Source organism: Camelina sativa, chromosome 16 (genome assembly GCF_030686135.1).
Source record: "Camelina sativa cultivar CO46 ecotype springtype chromosome 16, ASM3068613v1".
Taxonomy (NCBI): domain Eukaryota; kingdom Viridiplantae; phylum Streptophyta; class Magnoliopsida; order Brassicales; family Brassicaceae; genus Camelina; species Camelina sativa.
The window spans coordinates 18,772,711-18,790,768 of NC_141895.1; the positions used below are offsets into that span (position 1 = coordinate 18,772,711).

General features: G+C 42.9%; 1 protein-coding gene across 1 annotated transcript; it reads left to right on the top strand.

Moving 5' to 3' along the window:
* The first annotated feature begins 2,158 nt into the window (after positions 1-2,158).
* On the top strand, positions 2,159-5,927 carry LOC104750675 (protein NRT1/ PTR FAMILY 3.1). Its single transcript, XM_010472508.3, has 6 exons — positions 2,159-2,414; positions 2,508-2,725; positions 2,863-3,098; positions 3,553-3,876; positions 4,791-5,367; positions 5,497-5,927. Exons 1-6 carry the CDS (start codon positions 2,309-2,311, stop codon positions 5,830-5,832), a joined length of 1,797 nt encoding a protein of 598 aa, XP_010470810.1. The 5' UTR covers positions 2,159-2,308; the 3' UTR covers positions 5,833-5,927.
* The last annotated feature ends 12,131 nt before the right edge of the window (positions 5,928-18,058 follow it).

Consider the following 18,058-nt stretch of genomic DNA (forward strand, 5'->3'; position numbering starts at 1 on the left):
ATTATAAATGGATTATGCCATTGTATATATATGTAACATTTTTAATTGGTTAGTCTTGTAATATCAACATGCATTAATATAAAACGTGAAGCAGTGCACATATACGAATATGAGGGACATAAGCTATCGATCCATTAAAAGAAAAAATCATTTCATCATATAAAATAGTTTCTAGATGAAAGAGACATCACCTTCAGAAAAACAAATATTTTTCTTTTTAAATTCGACCACTTTATGATTAACTTAACATAAATGATAAATCCTGATGTCAGAATGATTTAAAAAAAGAAAAGGAATGAACCCAATTATCGTGAGGACATTACAGCTTGGTTACACTTTATGTTACTTGATACTACTATTCATAATTTATAATCATTTATTAATTAGGGGGAGATATTTATCATTTATGGGTAGTAAAAAGAAGAAGAGAAGGCTAAAATGAAAGTCACTGGGTTGGTTGGCACTAGAGAGTGGGATTGGTGTGCAAAAAGGGAGGTAGAGTCCCCACATCCATGTGATGTGGATTCGGATGATCTCATTCCCCAAACTCTCTCTAGTCACTTGCAATCCATTTCTGACGCATGCGAAAATACTACACGAGCTAGCACTCGTTTTAAAATTGATATATCTCCAAACTTTTATATTTCTTACTTACGTTAATAAGTGATGAGAATTAGATTTGATCAAGAAGTTTAAACCGGTTTTGGTTTATACTTGTTGGGACTATAACCGACAAGTGAGCTAATTTTGAATTTGTTTTCGGTTAATAGGATTGTTGTGTCAAAGTATGCCTACAAAGATAGTGAACTGCAATTGCTAGTCGAGACTCGAGACATAGAGATCTCAATCGACATCCCAATAGCCCACAAAAATCTCACGCGTCTTTTTTTTTAAGTTGGCTTCTCCCTTTCAAATTTTTAGTTTTTTTTTTTCTCTTCTAATAGTGCAGTATATTCACAATATATATATATATATATATATATACTACAAACTGGCGTCATATAATTCAAAAATGAATCGTCAAATTATTTCAATTTTGATAGATTTTTGATTTATTTATACTATAAAAATTTAAAAATTATCACACAAAAATAAACTAGCGGTTACAATTTGATGTGTTGTACATTTGCAGATAATACATAAACAAACGCTTATTCAAACAAATAAGTTGTGGATGGTACTTATGCACCAAACAACATTAGATTTTGTGTGTTAGCGATATTGATCCGCACAATTGAGTCTTGAAAGCCAGTATACACTAGTATAAATTTGAGAAATTGTGGCGACGATTAAAAAACAGATACCACCATAAAAACAGATATCTTCAAAATTTATAAGGAAATAGTGATCCACTTTTTATCATGTTTCATCTCTACACAAACTTAGGTGAATAGTTCATACTATTAAAAAAATCATATTTTCTATATATAGTATGTGCATAAAATTAAATTATACTAGAATACATCTTGTTCTACAAAATGGATTGATGTTTTCTCCAAAAATTGATTGTAATTTATTTTAAAATATTATACTATTGTTTAAGATAGTATTTGCTTTTAATATTGAAATACGTACATACATCTTTGTAAATTTGATATGTATATTTTGTATGTACGTATGTTATCAAATAAACAAATTGAATGATAGCAGAAAAAAAAATAGTATGTAAATTAGATGGTTGTGTAATTGAATTTAGTTTTTTACAACTACATTCACTAAACTCTTTTGTTTTTACCGCGATTAATAATGTTTCTAGGTTCATGGCCGCATAGATTAACCTCAGTTACCTAATGCTTAATTTGTATAGACCATTTACCTAATGTAATTGAATCGTTTTTTTTTTTTTTTTTTTGGTATAGTCCATTTACCTAATGTTTAATTTGTTCATGTTCATGTTCGTTCTCTCCTAGTGTTCGTTCGATTAACAAAAAATTAAAAGTTACCGAAATGGTAGAATTAGTAAACTAGAATGAGTGTCGGTTGAAGCATTGTCACATCTTGAAAGATATCAAATTCCCATGATATTACTAAATAATGAACCGGAATCCAGAAACTCAATCCGGTCCACGTAAACCAAATCTGGTTTAACTCGTGGCTGGTAAAACAGTAGACGTCAGTCGCGTTCCTTTATAGATCTCGTACGGACGAGAGCCACTATAAAGAACCCAATTAATTTTTATAAACCCAAAAAAGCCTATAAATATTGCCCTCTTGGTTAATACCATTTCCAACACTTACACAAGTTTACTTACAACAAACAAAATATATTAAACATAGTTAACTATTACAAGCAACAACACTCAAGAACATGGAGGAGGAGCAGAGCAAGAACAAGATTAGTGAAGAAGAAAAAGCACTTCATGGAAGACGAACCCGACCAAAGGGTGGAATGATCACCATGCCCTTCATCTTCGGTATCACAATAAAAATATCAATATGACTGTTATCTATTTGATCTTTTATGAAAAAATTATGAAGTTGATAATAATCTCTAATGATATATTCAGCGAACGAGATATGTGAGAAATTAGCGGTGGTTGGGTTTCACGCAAACATGATAAGCTATTTAACAACACAGCTTCACCTTCCGTTAACCAAAGCAGCCAACACTCTCACAAACTTCGCCGGAACTTCCAGTCTTACTCCTCTTATCGGTGCCTTTGTCGCCGACTCTTTCGCCGGCCGCTTCTGGACCATCACTTTTTCTTCCATCATCTACCAAATAGTGAGTTCTTTTACACAACTACCATTGTAATAAACTAACGTTTAGTGTCTTTATGACCAGACTTGATCTAGTAGTTTCCGTTTTCTAGATCATTCTTTATTATTCTAATTAACGAGAAAATTTATTGTAAAATACAGGGGATGACGTTGCTTACGGTATCGGCAATAGTACCGACGCTAAGGCCACCACCATGTCATGGAGAAGAGGTTTGTGTAGTAGCAGACACAGCACAATTGAGTATATTGTACGTAGCTCTTCTTCTTGGGGCTCTCGGGTCGGGTGGGATCCGACCATGTGTTGTTGCTTTTGGAGCTGATCAGTTCGACGAGTCGGATCCTAATCAAACCACCAAAACCTGGAAGTACTTCAACTGGTATATTTTTTATATCTTTCTACGTGTCAATAACTAAAACCTTTAATAGATCCCTGAAGATTTTAACAACTGCTCAAATTGGCTGTAAATTAAGGTTTTTAATTATTGAAATAGTACTAGGATTACCTAACATGTTTGAAACATATACTACTGTATTTTTGTCTTAAACTAAGAGACTATATAGCTAACAACTTTGTAACATAAGTACATAACTATTTAAGTAAAAAATTGCAGCTATTAGCTACTTAATCATTTTTCTATTAAAAAGTTTTCTAGACGTTTATGATAAAATATTTATTTACAAGTGTTTTGATGGTAACTCAATGTGTTATTAATCTTCTTCTTACCCGAAAAAGAAAGAACAAGTTCCTCGCTAGGTTTCAAAATTAAAATGTATAGTTTTGACTTATTCGAATCCGAAATAATGAATTATGTTGATGTGTTGGAAATCTAGGTACTACTTTATTATGGGTGCGGCAGTTTTACTAGCGGTGACGGTTCTTGTTTGGATCCAAGATAACGTTGGGTGGGGTCTAGGTTTAGGCATCCCGACAGTAGCTATGTTCTTATCCGTTATTGCTTTTGCCGGTGGTTTCAAACTTTACCGTCACTTGGTTCCCGCGGGTAGTCCGTTTACCCGCTTGATCCAAGTGGGAGTCGCGGCATTTCGCAAAAGAAAACTTAGGATGGTTTCTGATCCTTCTCTTCTCTATTCCAACGATGAGATTGATGCTCCTATCTCCTTAGATGGTAAACTCACCCATACCAAACATATGAGGTAATATATTCTACTCATGGCTCTTCTTGTCTATGTTCTAATTCATTATCCCTCTATATAAATGTTTAATATCAACCTCGGAATGAATATGATTATCGAATTATTTTATTATAAGATAGTGTAATTGTTTGACTATTTATCCAGATAGTAGTCACGAGGAGACGTATTAGAATCTGAATCTAAAAGAACTGATATATATGTCAATAGGACCTGAAGACTAGAAATCAAATATAGTAACGCAAACAATTGAGTAATCGTACAACAACTCGTCCACTAGGTGAAACCAGACAAATTAGAGGTAAAACCACAAAAATGCATACATCATATATAATTGTAATCGGTGATTCATTGTAGCGAAAGGGAAATTCCAAAAACAAGAAGACAACATATATTAAAAGTTGTCATTTTCTTTTGGCATATGCATGAGCAATAATTGGATTTATTGGACCCATTTCGAAAATAGTAAGACTTAGATAATCAAATAGTAAATGACTGGCCTAAATCCTTTTCATGTGTCACTTATTTTTCTTGCTTAATTTTCAAAACATAAGACTTTGAATGGTTGTAGATTTTAAAATACAATTTTGAAATTGTTTTTGTTTTAAAATTATTTTCTTTTTCGTAAGATTTATGTTTTTTTTTTTTTATCTATTCAAGTTCTTACATGTTTCGTTATCCTACCTACTAAATTTTTTTTTCTTCTTTATAATATTCTTCTATTAAAACTAAAACTATTTTATTTGAATGTTTTAAAGAAAAATCATACATCAAAAAACTAACACTACAATCTCAAGAAAGTAAAACCAAATTATAATATTAACAACACATCCTAACATTTTTACCAATATATTTAAAACCAAAATAGAATTGCATTTTATCTTATAATTAACTAACTCTGTACTCTTATATTGTAGTTTCTTGGACAAGGCGGCAATAGTGACAGAGCAAGACAATATGAAACCAGGTCAAATCCCCAACTATTGGAGGCTAAGCACAGTCCACCGGATCGAAGAGCTCAAATCAGTGATCCGAATGGGTCCAATAGGAGCCTCAGGGATTCTCCTAATCACAGCCTATGCTCAACAAGGAACTTTCTCTTTACAACAAGCCAAAACCATGAACCGTCACCTCACAAAATCTTTCCAAATCCCAGCCGGTTCAATGTCCGTCTTCACCACTGTCGCAATGCTCAGCACAATCATCTTTTACGACCGCGTTTTCGTCAAGGTAATCCGTAAATTCACGGGACGCGAGAGAGGCATCACTTACCTCACCCGTATGGGAATCGGATTCGTAATCTCGATCATCGCCACGCTTGTTGCTGGATTCATCGAGATCAAGCGGAAACAAGTCGCGGTCGAACATGGCCTTATCGATAAGCCTCACACGATTGTTCCAATCTCGTTTCTTTGGTTGGTTCCTCAGTATGGTCTCCATGGAGTCGCCGAGGCTTTCATGTCCATTGGACATTTAGAGTTCTTCTACGATCAGGTAATGTAACCACACTATACAAGCAGAGAGTTAGTTAGGAGTATAACTAACTCACTAACTAACTAACTAACTAACTAACTAACTTTTATAACTGAATAACTAACGATTTAATCACTCATTTGATATCAGGCGCCGGAGAGTATGAGGAGCACGGCGACGGCACTTTTTTGGATGGCGATATCGATAGGAAACTATACGAGTACTTTGCTAGTGACTCTGGTTCATAAATTCAGTGCTAAACCGGACGGGAGCAATTGGTTACCGGATAACAATTTGAACCGAGGGAGGCTTGAGTATTTTTACTGGTTAATAACTCTGTTACAAGTAGTTAATTTCGTGTATTATCTATGGTGCGCCAAGATTTACACGTATAAACCGGTTCAGGTACATCATAGCAAAGAAGAGAGTAGTAGTCCGGTTAAGGAGGAATTACAATTGTCTACTAAGAGTTTAGTTGATGCATGAGACTTGGGTTTGGATTGTGTAATGTTAAAATTAGTATAGTTTGTAATGTATTTATCAATTCAATAAAATATTATAGAAAGAATTACTTTGTCGAATAGATTGTGTTCAATACGTTTGCAATCAGATCCATGATTAAAATAACAAATGTAATCCAAATTTAATTTGAATCTTCACACACATATCATCACTACCGCAAGAAGATGGTATCTCGTAGGGATCAATATAGGAAACGATCGAAGGTGTCTAAGGATACTTTTATTTCCTTCATGTGGACTGGTTCGCTCAAGACTCTTGTTTTTTCATCTTCGTCTTCCTAGAATCCGCCTTCATCCGTCTTGCATTTGTTTGTCACCGTTGTGATTGTCTTTCGTCGACGACGGTGACAAGCAAACAAAGAGAGAGGAAGACCATCACAAAGAAGAAGAAAGATGAAAGAAAAATAAACAAATAAAAACTTAACCAAATCAAAAATTGTTATTCATCATAACCGTACAAGTCCATAACCAATCTAAGAAACTTAAAAACCGGTGTAGGAAAAATAACGATTTGATTTTTTTTCTTTTTTTTTGTAAATCTGTGAATTTTCTACTGAAACTCAATTGCAATGTTTACAATAGCTTGGAAAACATGAGATATCCTGTGCCACAAAATAAAATAAAAAACAGAGGATATCTTGGAAAACACATAGCGAAAAGCAGAACATCTATTCTGATTTTGCTAGGCAAACTTCAACCAGTCTTGCATTAGTTGCTTGAAATTTTTCCTGTGACTCTTTGCAAGGATGGCATCGCGAATCAGTCTTTCTAACTGTTTCAACAGGATGTGTGGCGGCGTTGCTAAGTTGTTGTGAAGACATGCATTTCTCTCGGTCCAAATGGCGTATATGGTTGCATGTGCCACTAGTCGTCTGAGTGTCTGGGTAGACGTCGAATCAGATATGTCCAGCCAGCTTGTAAAAGCATTCCAAGTGTGAAAAACAAACGTATTGTAGCCTAGTCTTCTAGTTACTTCCTGCCATAGGTCTTCACTCAACTCACAAGACAAGAATAAGTGGTCACGTGTTTCAGACTGTGAACCGCAGATGCAACAACTTTCCTCAACTTGCATTCCCTAACTTCCCAATCTTGATCTTGTTGGTATGCGATTTAAATAAGTGATCCACATCATGAAAGCGTGTCTCGGTATCGCACCTTTGAACCACACTTGCTTTGTCCAAATAGGGGGAGTTTGTCGCTGTCTGATAACAAACGGACCTTTGTGTCGTGAGATAGATCTGCAGGAGTTCTGCTTGTGGAGATCTGGCAGGCATGATAGACAAACCTGTATCTGAACACGCTTGGGATACCATTGCTGCTAAAGGAATACCCGTTTGACTAGGACCCGATGGACCAAAGAGCTTGATTAGAGGTCCAAAAGGGGACCAACAGTCATGCCAGAAGCTTGTCCTCTATCCATTACCCACCTCACATCGCAAGAATAGACTAGCAAGAGGAAGTAAGTGTAGAATGGTTTTCCACGTCCAGGAACTCTGCTTTTGCTCGTCAATCTGCCAAAAGACCTCATCTTTTATCTTGTTATTTCGAATCCAATCCGCCCAAAGAGAGTCAGTGACCGTAAGCAACCTCCATATGAGTTTCAGACAAAGAGTTCTGTTCCATTGAGCGAAACACCTGAATCCCAGCCCTCCCTCTGCCTTAGGCAGGCACAGTGTTTGCCATGACACTTTTGCGTTTGGTTTCTTATTGATGTCACCACTCCAAAGGAAGCGAGTGCACATACTTTCAATGATCTTCACACAAACTTTTGGCAAGATGAAAGCAGAAGCCCAAAAATTAAATGTTCCATAAATAACAGAGGCAATCAGTTCCCTTCGACCTGCATATGAGAGAGCTCGAGCAGACCAAGAAAAAAATTTGGAGGAAAGGTTGTCTATAAGAGGTCGATAGTCGCATATCATTTCTGTGGGATGGTGTCCAATGTGACTGGTGTTATATATGTTGTTAAGCATTTGAGTGAACACCTCCATCGCTAGAGTGAACATATAGGGAGATATAGCATCCCCTTGCTGTAGTCCCTTTGCTCCCCTAAAGTAACCACAAGATTCACCATTTATCGAGATAGAAAAGCTCGGGGTAGTGATGCACTCTTTGATGAGATTGATGAAGTGAGCTGGGAAGCAAAGAGCACATGCCTCTTGCAGTGATACCCTTATGGTTTATCTTTGAACTAATTCCATTGCAAGGAGGACGTTTTCAACAAGGAGTCTACCTGGAATGAATGCAGATTGCGAGTTTGAAATGAGTTCAGGTAGCACATTCTTGAGTCAATTGGCTAAGAGCTTGGACACGACTTTATATATAGTGTTACAACATGCAATGGGTCTAAAGTCGGACATCCTTGATGCCTTTGGAGTTTTTGGGATAAGAGTCAGAATTGTTGAATTCCATTGCTTCAAGATCTTATCAGATTGATAAAACTCCATAACCGCAGCAATGAGATCTGATCCTACCGTGTTCCATTGAGCAGTAAAGAACTCTGCGCAATAACCATCAAGCCCAAGGGCTTTATTTTTTGGCAGAGAAAATAATGCATCTTTTATTTCCACATGTATGAATGGTCGAGATAAGACTTGAATAGCTGTTTCTGAACATCTTTGGGGAACAATAGCAGCTAACTCTTCAACAGAAAGGGAATGAGACTGATCAAGGGTACCAAACAATCTTTGGAAGAAAGCAACTGCAGTCTGCTGAATTCCCTGCTTTGTATCAATAATCTGATTATTATCGTCAGTTAGGAATATGATCACCCTCTTCCAGCCAACATATTCGTGATTTTTGCTTGAGATAGGATTCCTCTGCATTTTCTAGAGTGCACCACTTCATATGAGCTTCCCTGATGGAACCCGGGACGATGGCCAGCATACGGACACGGACGAGGACCAAAGCGCGCAAGGAACCAAGGACGCGAATGCGTCCGGAACTAGACGGCCCTCAACCCAAGCACCGAACCTGATGCTCGGAGCTACAACAAGGAGCCGGACCGCAGCAAGGACCGCAAGGAAGAAGTGCCTCATCTTTGTCCAAGCTTTCGTTCAAGAACAAGAGGCGCTCGATCATGGACCCGACGGACAGCCGATCGAGGCTCTTCTAACGGTCTTCACCATCACCCAAGGGTGAAGACCTCTAAGTCATTAGGGGAAATAGTACTCTTTTTCCCACCTTGGGTTTTTCCCGATGGGTTTACCAAGGGGGTTTTAATGAGGCTATGATCTCTAGTGCATGGCCATGACCAAGGACCACTTCGGCCACATGTCCATTCTATCCTTAGTTTAATTTTGCTTATGACCGTTGTCTTTTAAAACTATTTCCTGGATGCTGTGTTTTAGTTTTACCCACGTTTTAAGGGTTTTGAGAGTCCCCTTATGTAAGCCACCCTATATAAAGGGCCTAGACCTTATCATGTAAAGGGAGACAATCATTTTTAAAAAACAAAGTTATCTCTTTTCTCTCGTTTTCAGTGATTGAGACGAAACCCTAGAAGCTGCACGAACCGGGTTCGTTAGCTCCTAGCTTAGCCGTATCACAAGGAGAGCCATCCCTCGTGTGTCGCTACCTCATTCCACATCTATCCCCTGTCCGTCGAGAGATTAGCGAGTCAAGCATCTCTTCGCAAACCTCTTCTGCTTGTTTCTTATTGTCCTTGGTTACCGTCTCTGATCTCACGTCACTCCGTCCGCTGTTCTGCTTCAATTCGCGTCCATTCTCGTCCCCAACCGAACCGCTCCTCCGATCCGCTCCGCTGTAACCTTCGTCCGTACGTCCATGAACCACGTCCGTAGTCCGGGGTCACATCAGTTGGTATCAGAGCCGAAGGTTCCTCACAAGGATGTATCTTTCCTCTCTTTACGTTTTCTATAAGTAATAGATTGAGTCTTGGTTCGTTTGTTTATAGTGTGCTCTTGTTGAGTCTTTGATGTTCTTGAGTTGTTCTTCGCTATTCTTAGCTTAGATCCAAAAAGGTTATGTTCTTTTGTTTTGTCTTTGTTAGTGGTAGCCTAAAAACCACGTGTAGCGTCTAGAGTCCCACCGCGTGTGGTCCTTCTTTTGTTTTGAACTTAGGTTGTCTTGTTGTGCTTTTGCTTTACCTTTTTGAATCATTAGCTGCCCAAGGTCTGTCTATTTGTGTCGATCCCAACAAACAGAGAATCCACGCGTTCATCTTTGTGTAGGGTCTGCTCGAACAGCCACGCGTCACGGATCGTCCAACGTTACCGTTTGCCACCGTTCGATATAGCCGTACACCGAAAGACTTATCGACCGCAGTCGTACCCACCACTGTCCGCCGTTGGTTTCATTTCTCTAATCAGCCTCTCCGTAGGCCACCGTCCAATCAATACCTGACCGCCGTCCGTACCGCAACCGCCCTCCGTACTGCAACTGCCGTCCATACCGCAACCGCCGTCCGTACCGCCAGCACTGACCATACCGCGATTGCCGTCCATACCGCACCCACCGACCGTACGGAAGTCATGGCCGAGCAACCTGGAGAGCCGCTTCCACCCCTGGAGATCGGAGCGGTCTTAGCTGAAATCCAGGCTCAACTACCCCAACTAGGAGACCGAATCCAACAGATAGAGGGCGGACATCGTCAACCTGCGGTTCGAGGTCCACCAGTTCAGGACCGCCAACGACGCTATGATCCGGATCCAGGAGGGACGTCCGAAGAAGAAGATGGTCCACTCTACCAAAGGAGACGCCATCGACGTATGGACGAGCTTGAGGACGATCAACCCTACCGTCTGGTTGAACCGGGTCACAAACTCACGGCCCCAACGTTTGCCGGAAAGGTTGATCCGGAAGCTTACCTCAACTGGGAGGAGAGGATGGATCATATATTCGCCTGCTATAACTATCCCGAACCCAAGAAGATCGCCTATGCAGCCGCCCAGTTTATGGACCACGCCCTTAAGTGGTAGGACCGTACCGAAGCTGACCGAAGAAGGAACAGCAAACGAGCCTTACCGCACTGGGAGGCCATGAAGAACGAGATGAGACGCCGGTACGTGCCGCCATTGTACCACTGCGAGCTCCAGCGAAGGTTCCGTAAGCTGTCCCAAGGAGCCAAGAGCGTTGAGGACTACTATGAAGAGTTCGAACATCTTCGCAACCGGCTGGAGGTCGAAGATACCGAAGAAGGATTGATGGCCCAGTTCTTGGACAGCCTACAGGACCGCATTGCGCGGAAGGTGGAACGCTTAACGTACAATTCGTTCGATGATCTTTTGCACCTCGCGATGCAAGTCGAACAGCAGATCAAAAGAAAGGCCAGCACCATCAACCGCCCGAGGGTCCCAATCCACATACCATGACTATGACCGCATCGGGAGAAATCGAGTCAGAGGACGATGACGGACCTGACGAGCCGAACGACGCTAAGGAGGTCGAGGAAGCCGTAGCTGAACCGGATGAAAGGGAGCTACTTATGATCCGGCGGGTCCTCAACACTAGCTAGTCTCCGGACGATACGCACCAGCAGGACAACATCTTCTACACGTGATGCACTGTAAGTGGGAAGGTTTGTGGCTTGATCATCGATGGTGGATCTTGCACCAACGTGGCAAGTTCCTACATGGTCAAGAAACTTGCTTTTAGTACCACAAACCATCCTAAACCCTACAAACTCAAATGGTTGAATGACAAGGCCGTGGTCCAAGTCACCGAACAGGTCACGGTCCCGTTTAGTGTAGGCCCCTACAAAGACCAAGTCTTATGTGACGTGGTTCTGATGCAAGCTAGCCACCTCCTTTTGGGGCGTCCTTGGCAGTTTGACAAGCGGACCTCTCACTGTGGCCACACCAACCAATACTCCTTTGTGCATGACAACAAGCGTATTTTCCTAAAACCATTGAGTCCCACACAAGTTTGTGAGCTACAATCGAAACTGTCTAAGGAATCGAGTACTAAAATGAAATTCTTGATTAATGCTAGTACGGTTAGGAGATCACTTAGTAACTCCACTTGTCAAGACTTATTGATGGTCTTTAAGGATGTTGTGAGTATAGGTACGGAGCAGGACGCCGTCTCGGCCATGATCAGACCGCTCCTACAACGGTACCAGGATGTGTTTCCGGATGAATTGCCGCACGGTCTACCACCACTTCGCGGCATTGAGCATCAGATCGACCTCTTACCCGGAGCCCAGATCCCAAACCGTCCTGCCTACCGCGTGAACCCCGAGGAGGCCAAGGAGCTTGAACGCCAAGTATCCGAACTCATGAAGCAAGGATACGTCCGAGAGAGCCTCAGTCTATGCACGGTACCAGTCCTGTTGGTACCCAAGAAGGACGGGACATGGCGTATGTGCGTGGATTGTCGGGTAGTGAACAACATCACCATCAAGTACCACCATCCCATTCCGCGCCTAGACGACATGCTTGATGAACTCAGCGGCTCCACCATCTTCTCCAAGATAGACCTTAAAAGTGGCTATCATCAAGTGGGGATGAAAGAGGGAGATGAGTGGAAAACCGCGTTCAAAACCAAGCAAGGTTTGTACGAATGGTTGGTAATGCCATTCGGTTTATCTAATGCTCCCTCCACCTTTATGAGACTGATGAACCATGTCCTTAGGATCTATATCAACAAGTTTGTGGTTGTTTACTTTGATCACATCCTTGTTTATAGTAAATGCCTTGAGGAACATTTAGAACATCTGTCCTTGGTCTTGGACACTCTTAGGGAGAACAAACTGTACGCTAACCTTAAGAAATGCGTGTTTGGAGCTAACAAGCTAGTTTTCCTAGGCTTTGTTGTAAGTGCGCAGGGGCTTAAGGTGGACAATGACAAGATCAAGGCCATTGAGGAGTGGCCAACCCCGACCAATATCAGTCAAGTCCGGAGCTTTCACGGCCTGGCCAGTTTCTATAGGCGGTTCGTGCGGGATTTCAGTTCGGTAGCTGCACCACTTACCGCCACCATAAAGAAGAGCGTTGAGTTCAAGTGGGGACTGGCCCAAGAAGCAGCCTTCCGCGAGCTCAAGCACCAGCTGACACACGCGCCTCTATTGGCCTTGCCGGATTTCAGCAAAACCTTTGAAGTGGAGTGCGACACGTCCGAGATGGGCATTGGAGCAGTGTTGACGCAAGGAGGCAAGCCTATTGCCTATTTCAGTGAGAAGCTCAGCGGATCGAAGCTCAATTACCCAACCTACGACAAGGAACTGTACACCCTAGTCCGCGCCATGGAGACTTGGCAACATTATCTATTGGCCAAGGAATGTGTCATTCATACCGACCATGAGACGTTGAAGCACTTGCGCGGCCAGACCAACCTTAAGAGGAGGCATGCCAAGTGGTTGGAGTTTATTGAAACCTTTCCTTACGTCATTAAGTACAAAAAAGGCAAGGAGAATGTTGTGGCCGACGCACTTTCACGGTGCCATACGCTGATCACCACCATGGACGCACGGATCCTTGGGTTTGAAAACATCAAGGACGCGTACGGTTTGGATCCGGACTTCGCCGACTGCTACCAGGAGCATGGTAAAGGGACCTATACCAAGTTCTTCGTACATGACGGGTTCCTATTTAAGGAAAGGCGCCTGTGCGTCCCAGCTGGATGGATGAGGGAGTTATTAATGACGGAAGCACACGGAGGAGGGCTTACGGGTCACTTTGGCGTAGCCAAAACAATGGCCATCCTGAAGGAGCACTTCTATTGGCCTAAGATGAAGCGCATGGTGGAGAAATTCTGTGGTAGTTGCATTACGTGCCGGACGGCCAAGTCCACCACGCGTCCCTACAGCCTATATACGCCCCTTCCGATCACATCAAGTCCGTGGGTTGACCTATCAATAGACTTTGTCCTTGGTCTACCACCATGCGACAAGAAGGACGTTATTTTCGTGGTAGTGGACCGATTCTCCAAGATGGCCCATTTTATACCATGCAACAAGACCAACGATGCCATGCACATCGCTTACCTGTTCTTCCGCGAAGTAGTGCAACTACACGGCCTCCCCCGCACCCAAGTTCCTCGGCCATTTCTGGAGGACAATATGGAGAAAGCTCGGTACGTGGCTATTGTACTCGATCGCGTGTCATCCGCAGACGGACGGCCAAACCAAGGTGGTTAACCGCACCCTCGGAGCACTACTGCGGACCACCATCAGCGCTAGCAGGAAAACTTGGGTCGAATGCCTTCCATTTGTGGAGTTCACCTACAACCTTGCCACGCACTCGACCACCAAGAAGTCGCCGTTCGAGATCGCTTATGGGTTCAAACCGCTGACTCCTATGGACGTGTTACACTTACCATCCGGCGATGTAGTGAACCAAGACGGCGCGAGCAAGGCCGAGCTCATCAAGCAGTTACATGCGGAAGTGAAGGCCAACATAGAGCGGCGTACCGAACACTATGTGCGGACAGCTAACTAGGGCCGAAAGACCATGGTTTTCAAGGAAGGCGACTAGGTTTGGTTGCACCTACGGCCAGAACGGTTCCCACAGAAGAGGAAGGAAAAGCTGAGCCCCCGCGGAGATGGACCGTTACGAGTCGTCGAGAGGATCAACGACAATTCCTACCGCCTTGAACTGCCCGGTGAGTATTTAACTTCGACTTGGCCCTGTTTGATGTAGGTACCGAGGAAAATGTTTTGAGGGCAAAACCTTTCCAATGAGGAGGGAATGATGGAACCCGGGACGATGGCCAGCATACGGACACGGACGAGGACCAAAGCGCGCAAGGAACCAAGGACGCGACTGCGTCCGGAACTAGATGGCCCTCAACCCAAGCACCGAACCTGATGCCCGGAGCTACAACAAGGAGCCGGACCGCAGCAAGGACCGCAAGGAAGAAGTGCCTCATCTTTGTCCAAGCTTTCGTTCAAGAACAAGAGGCGCTCGATCACGGATCTGACGGACAGCCGACCGAGGCTCTTCTAACGGTCTTCACCATCACCCAAGGGTGAAGACCTCTAAGTTATTAGGGGAAGTAGTACTCTTTTTCCCACCTTAGGTTTTTCTCAATGGGTTTACCAAGGTAGTTTTAATGAGGCTATGATCCCTAGTGCATGGCCATGGCCAAGGACCACTTCGGCCACGTGTCCATTCTATGCTTAGTTTAATTTCGCTTATGACCGTTGTCTTTTAAAACTATTTCATGGACGCTGCGTTTTAGTTTTACCCACGTGTTTAGGGTTTTGAGAGTCTCCTTATGTAAGCCACCCTATATAAAGGGCCTAGACCTTATCATGTAAAGGGAGACTATCATTTTTAAAGAACATAGTTATCTCTTTTTTCTCGTTTTCAGTGATTGAGACGAAACCCTAGAAGCTGCACGAACCGGGTTCGTTAGTTCCTAGCTTAGCCGTATCACAAGGAGAGCCATCCCTCGTGTGTCGCTACCTCATTCCACATCTATCCCCTGTCCGTCGAGAGATTAGCGAGTCGAGCATCTCCTTGCAAACCTCTTCTGTTTGTTTCTTATCTTCCTTGGTTACCGTCTCTGACCTCACGTCACTCCGTCCGCTGTTCTGCTTCAATTCGCGTCCATTCTCGTCCCCAACCGAACTGCTCCTCCGATCCGCTCCGCTGTAACCTTCGTCCGTACGTCTTTGAACCACGTCCGTAGTCCGGGGTCACATCATTCCCTCTCCAATCGCGATGTGTGAGATGAAGGTGAGGCTAGTAGGGATTGTTGACATCTTTGAAGGTCCTCATAAGCTTCACTGACTCTTTTCTCTAGACAAGAGTAATTTTCTTTATTGAAATATTTTATTACCCTTTTAAGAGCTTTGAGCTTTTTCGACAGCTTTAGCATCTTGGTACCATCAAAGTTGAGTGCAGACCACCATAAGCTAATCAATGGGGCGAAATCCTCATTCTTGTTTAAAAGAGATAGAAACTTGAATGGTTTATGGACCTTGGGATTGAGAGTCTCTAGAAATACGCAGCAGGGGCTATGGTCTGAGAAACCAGGTTCACCAAAGACTGCCAAAGAGTTGCCATCCACTCATCATTCACTAGAATTCTATCCAGCTTATTCGCGATTGGATCACTGACATGGTTATTAGACCAGGTAAATGTGTTGCCGCAAAAAGGTAGGTCAAGGAGATGAGAGTTAATAAGGCATTGTTGAAGGTCTCGCATTCCCCTTGTGAGAGTAGCTGAGGTTGGCTTAGAGTGCTCTTGTGGTGAAAAGATCTGATTAAAATCGCCAGCTAACAACCAAGGCTTACCTCCTAAGAAAGATGACACAGAGTGGGATTCAATATCCGACCATAACTCCTTTCTCTCCTCACTACCCGTTGAGGAAGCATATATTATTGAAACAACAAACTCCGAAGATACAAAAGGCAATTTCACCAAACAAGAGATCATCTGAAGGGACTTAAATAGGATTGTAACCTTAGCAGATGGGTGCCACACAACCCATATCTTTCCTAGTGCCGAGTACTCGTAGTTATCCGCAAAAAACCATCCTGGAGGAGCACGAGAGATTATATGTTGTGCCTTGTCTGGACTGACGTGAGTCTCTATGATCCCACCAAAAAGAGGCTTATGAGCCTTTATCCATTTTTAAAACTTCTCCGCTTTACAAGATCGTTAAATCCTTTAACATTAAGACAAAAAATATCCATCCAAAGGATATGAGATTAGAGGTTTTGAGGGCCTCCAACCCTTGCTCTTCCATCCTTCTTCTTTAGTAATCTTTTAGAGACTACCCGCAGAAAGCGATCAGACTCCACTTCAGCATTATCATCCTCACCAGACAAGCTATCCGGATATGAATCTGGTTCATGGTCATGAGTCTCTCCATGAACCCCTGCATGAGTTAGGTGAGTACAGAGATTCTGTGTCAGATCAACACACAGTTTCCCTTCATCTAGTGCTATTGTGTGAGCTGGTTTGGCTTCTCGGTGCTTTGCTAATGGAGGAGGGGAGGGAGAAACTGCAGCTGTACTAGAGGTCCCAACGACCTGTGTACTCTGCTTTTGCTTGTTTCCTGCTCGAACTGGTTGCCATAACATTTCCTATTGCTTAGCAGGCGAACTAAGATTATGGGGCTGGATCTCAACTATAGGTAGCTGGCTTTGAATGGGAGCTTTGCCATTATGCTTTTTTGACCCTACTCGCGGACATGAATCTAAGTTGTGCTTTACCGATCCACATTCCTTACACTTTGGTGGGCCACTAGTGCATCGGTCCACAGTGTGCCCGATTTTTTTGCAATGGCTGCAGAGAGAAGGGGGCCAAGGACTAGAGACATGAATTCTCTTAATTTGTCCAGATTCGAACCTTGCATTTACAGCTTCAGGAAGTGGCTTTCTTGGATCTATGACAGTATACACTCTTGCAACTTCAATGTTTGTAAGCTTTTCTGTTTAAGGATGCAAATAGACCGGATGCCCAACCAAACCTGCAATATGCTCAAGTCCTTCTCTGTTATAGAACTTGAGTGGTACACCATGAAAATCTAACCACACAGGCACCATGGAGAGCTCAGGTTTATTAGGGACTATATCTGGTGCCCATTTGGCAACAAACATGGTTTGGCCATCTACTTGCCAGAGGCTTTGGCTAAGTATTCTTCTTCTTGCATTCAGACAGGGCACTTTGAAGAGGAAGGAGTGTCCCTCCATCTTAGATATTGTGATGTCACGGTGCTGCCTGCTCCATATGCCATTCACGATAGGATGGACTGCTCCACGATGTGGCAACTCCTCGTAAAACTGGCCGAGAATGAAACTGACCCAAGCTTTTTTGGTCTTCTCAATAACAGTATTAGGGATAGTTACACAGACTTCTTCTGAATCAAGAGTAAAGGGAGTGCCTTTTTTCTCGAGCTGAGCTGAATTACCTTTGACGAGGTCCTTCCACGGAGACTCCAGTCGTTGTTGGACCTGCGGGGATGCGACAAGAGCCACCTTTGGATCCTGTAATGTTGAGTCGGGAACAGGGAGCTCACCAGGGCTTTCAGTTGCAGGTACAGAGACTGTCGCACCGACGACAGTTGTAGCTGCTTCAGATGAACTTCCACATCAGGGAATTTTGATTGTCGCTTGAACAGCCATTAGAGGAGCTGATTGGCAGGAATCAATGTCGAGCTTGTTGGCTGAAGACTTGTAGGATTCAAGCAACAATAATTGAGCTGGACAAGACATGCCGATCCCAACTGAAAGTGGGGAAGCAGGTGGAGCATCCTTTGAGGAAGACGAGGCAGGGGAG

Coding starts and splice junctions, on each gene's coding strand:
- LOC104750675 (XM_010472508.3), top strand. CDS start 2,309: ATGGAGGAGGAGCAGAGCAAGAACAAGATTAGTGAAGAAGAAAAAGCA. Junction 3,099..3,552: donor ACCTGGAAGTACTTCAACTG/GTATATTTTTTA, acceptor TTGGAAATCTAG/GTACTACTTTATTATGGGTG. Junction 5,368..5,496: donor TAGAGTTCTTCTACGATCAG/GTAATGTAACCA, acceptor ATTTGATATCAG/GCGCCGGAGAGTATGAGGAG.